The sequence below is a fragment of the Pygoscelis adeliae genome, unplaced genomic scaffold, assembly GCF_000699105.1.
Source record: "Pygoscelis adeliae isolate BGI_AS28 unplaced genomic scaffold, ASM69910v1 Scaffold402, whole genome shotgun sequence".
Taxonomy (NCBI): Eukaryota; Metazoa; Chordata; class Aves; order Sphenisciformes; family Spheniscidae; genus Pygoscelis; species Pygoscelis adeliae.
The window spans coordinates 4,763,895-4,767,242 of record NW_008824411.1 but is presented as its reverse complement, the minus strand read 5'-3'; the positions used below and the strand labels follow the sequence as shown (position 1 = coordinate 4,767,242).

The following is a 3,348-nucleotide window of genomic DNA, read 5'->3' as shown; positions in this document are numbered from 1 at the left end:
TTTCCAGAATACTAATGTCAGACAGAGACATTTCAGGAAAGACTGCTATACCCCAGATTCCCACCACACCTCAATCAAGCTTAACATTGAAATACAGGTAAGCCCTGCAGTGTTACTTTAACTTGGTGTATTAAAATTTCAGGCAAATATAATTCTTCATTTGACAGTGCTCCTTATTAAAGTATGTAAACTCTAAGGACCTTTTCAAATTAAGAATCTGGGAACAACACCTGCTGTCAGTTAGAACACTGTAGTCCATTTCTAGCAGCTGAACGTGATGGATTTTGACTGCTTTAAACATGCAAGTCTTACAGAGCTGAAGTTTGGCTTTTTTTTCTTTTTGGTAAGAGATTATAAAAGAACTTTCAGTATCTGTCAGATAGCAGTCATCAATAGTACAGCAAAATTATTTCTGGGAAAAACTGGAAAACACAGAACAATCTGCTGATACTCACTTGAAAGGCAGTCATCAATGTTACTGTCGCAGTCTTCTCCAGTGAAGCCTGGCCGACATTCACACAGGTAACTGCCTTGAATATTATGGCACAGAGCATGATTTTTGCAGGGCTTTGAGAGACATTCATCAATATCCACTGTACATCTCTCCCCTGAAACACGGAGAGTCCAGAAGTAAGACCCCTCATAAGGCAATGGTCAAAAGGCTCAATGCCAATACTGCTCAGCATTGAAAGTACAGTATGTTCCCCATCCACATTACCTTCCCAGCCAGGGGCACATTGGCAGGTGTAGCCTTCAGAGTCAGGAGATTCTTGGCAAATTCCTGAGTTCTCACAAGGATCAGGAGAACAAGGAGCAACCACTACCTGGCAGTTCACACCTGGAGAGCAGAAGGGGAAAAACCAGGAGAGTATGCTGCTAAGAGCTTGGTGCTTCTTGGAAGAATGAATAAAGAGATTGTAACTTGCGTGATTATCCTACACAGCAGTGGACAGCATTTCCATATTTGAAAAATCCCAGCAGAAGGAAAAGGAGATCAGAGCACTCCTCGTGGGCCCAGTGGGTGCAAGCAGACAGCAGCCATGGTAATTCCGAGTTTAATGCCCCTTCAATTCCCAGCGCATTTATATATCTCAGTCTAACTTTCTTACAAAGAAAATTAAGCTGAGCTGCCACCAGAACATTTCTTAATGAGTCCAAACAAGGCTTAGATATGGTCTTACTAAGTATTCTACTACTGTATCACATCTACATGAACTGGCTGTAATTTAACTTCATACAGCCATGACATTTCCCCTCTTGATTCCTATTTCCATGAAGTTTAATGAAAAGATTAAAATGGCACTAAAGGTGCAATGAAGTGGAAAGGAAAAAGAGAACAGAAACTTCTCTCTGAATTTTCACCTTTGAATCCTTTCTTACAGGTACATCTATATCCATTCAACAGATCCTCACATGTTCCTCCATTCTGGCATGGGTTTGATTTACATTCGTTTCCTTCTGTTGAACAGTAATCTCCTATCCAGCCTGGGTCGCAGACACACTTGTACCTTTAAAGGCAAAACCAGCAGTAATTTTAGAGCATTCTGAAATAACTCCTCTACCAGTTTCTCCTGCAGATTAGTTTTGGTGAGAAAACCAGAAGACCTCTCTTTAGGAGAACCCTAAGTTATGTTTAGATTGCTTACCCAACTGTATAGTTTTGAAAATACTGAAAATAAACCCTCCCTTAAAACCACACTTCCCTCCGTTACAGTTTTCACAAAGTGCTCAATCAACCAGCAATATGTTTCTGCTTTGATAAGACCATCTCAACACATTTAAACAAAGACAGAAAAAAAAGATTTAAAAAAGTGCCGGGGAACAATAGGTTCCAAAGATAACTAGACTGATTTAATACAAAGTAATGGTTACAAATGAAAACAGCTGGCTGGGAGCAGGAGCAATCTTCTTCATCACGTTTCAAAATCTGAAGTAGAGCAGCACTCCACCCATATGACGTAGAACCAAGGACTTGGTGAATCACCCTGGACTCAGGCCACACAACACACACACTGGCCTCCCTCCCTGTCATGCAAACAAGACTTATTTCATCTGGCACTGAGCGTAAGGTGTACATGGGCATAAATATGAATGCAGGTGACAGATGATAGACAAGATGAACCAAAGCATTTGTTTTCCAAGCTTACATGGAGGCTGGATCAGCAATAAAGGCAGCCTTCCTGCCAGCTCCAGGGAAAGTGCTGAATCCTATCCTACAGAGCTACCTGCAGTGGTAAATTGCTTCCTTGGCCAAGTGCTGACAACACTTTCCAGGATGCAGCACACATCTGGGAGGCACTGCTATTCCATGTACAGTTGGGAAGTTTCACAAACACAAGCCTTACCTCCCCAAACCTGTTGACTCCACAGGTCCTGCGCTCCCAGACTTATCATTACCAAAGAGGTCTGATCAGGGCTCATGAAATCAGCATTTGGTCTTCCCGGATGGGAAGATTCAGAAGCAACTACTGCCATCAAAACAGAGAGTTTTCCTTTTTTCTTTCAGGCATGCAACAGTGTGACTAAAGCTGATAAAATCTCAGCCTTGGATACACTGTTCTGAGCCAAATACTGCTCTATCTCCTAGTGTCAAAACTCTGCCTGTTCCTTAATACAGAGTATTTGGGTAGCAAGAACAGCAGTAGCCAACAAAGACAGTCTCCATGCTCAACATTTTAGAGTTTGATGGAATAGGTAGCTGCTGCTCCCCAAAGATTCAATTTGGAACCATTTATTATTTTAATTGCATTCACTCTACTCACTTGAATTGCCAAACCCTCCCTTTAGACGGTGGCAGTCCACCCTGCACTACATGCCCACGCAAAGACAGCAAAGAATACAATGCAGGACAGAAAAACTGATGTTGAAACAGCACAGACTGCAGCTGGTGACTAAAGGTCTACACCTTACTGCGATTATGTCATGGGCAGCAGATAAATCTGGATCCTTATGTGAGAAATTAGAGAAAAATCAGAAACCTGAAGTCAAGATGGAACTCCGGGCAAAGCAAAAAAAAAAGTATAGAAGGCAGCAGATAAGTTTCATGTGACAATAAGTACATACCCACTAGCAATATGTGTGCAGTTGCCATGGACACAGGGATTACTAAGACAGCCATCTGCCTGTGACTGACAGTGAGGATGATGGTAACCTTCAGGACATACACACCGAAAGCCATTGACTTCATTTATACATGTTCCACCATTATGACAGGGGCTGGATGTGCATTCATCAATGTCCACATTACAACGCGGGCCTAGGAAAAAAAAATCAATACTTATTAAGTAGTATTTCTTATAAGAACATTTGCTTTGCATGTCTGCAAGAACATACATTGAGAGACAACTC

At 41.8% G+C, this 3,348-nt stretch overlaps 1 protein-coding gene across 1 annotated transcript in view; it reads right to left on the bottom strand.

Annotated features, from left to right (window-relative positions):
• Positions 1-3,348, bottom strand: part of NOTCH2 (notch 2) — a 96,526-nt gene that overhangs the window by 28,569 nt on the left and 64,609 nt on the right. Inside the window, exons 13-16 of the mRNA XM_009320694.1 lie at positions 3,064-3,256; positions 1,363-1,508; positions 719-838; positions 456-608 (exon numbers count right to left, since the gene is read on the bottom strand). Of these exons, the coding sequence (XP_009318969.1) occupies positions 456-608; positions 719-838; positions 1,363-1,508; positions 3,064-3,256 (612 nt within the window). The remainder of the gene's footprint in view (positions 1-455; positions 609-718; positions 839-1,362; positions 1,509-3,063; positions 3,257-3,348) is intronic.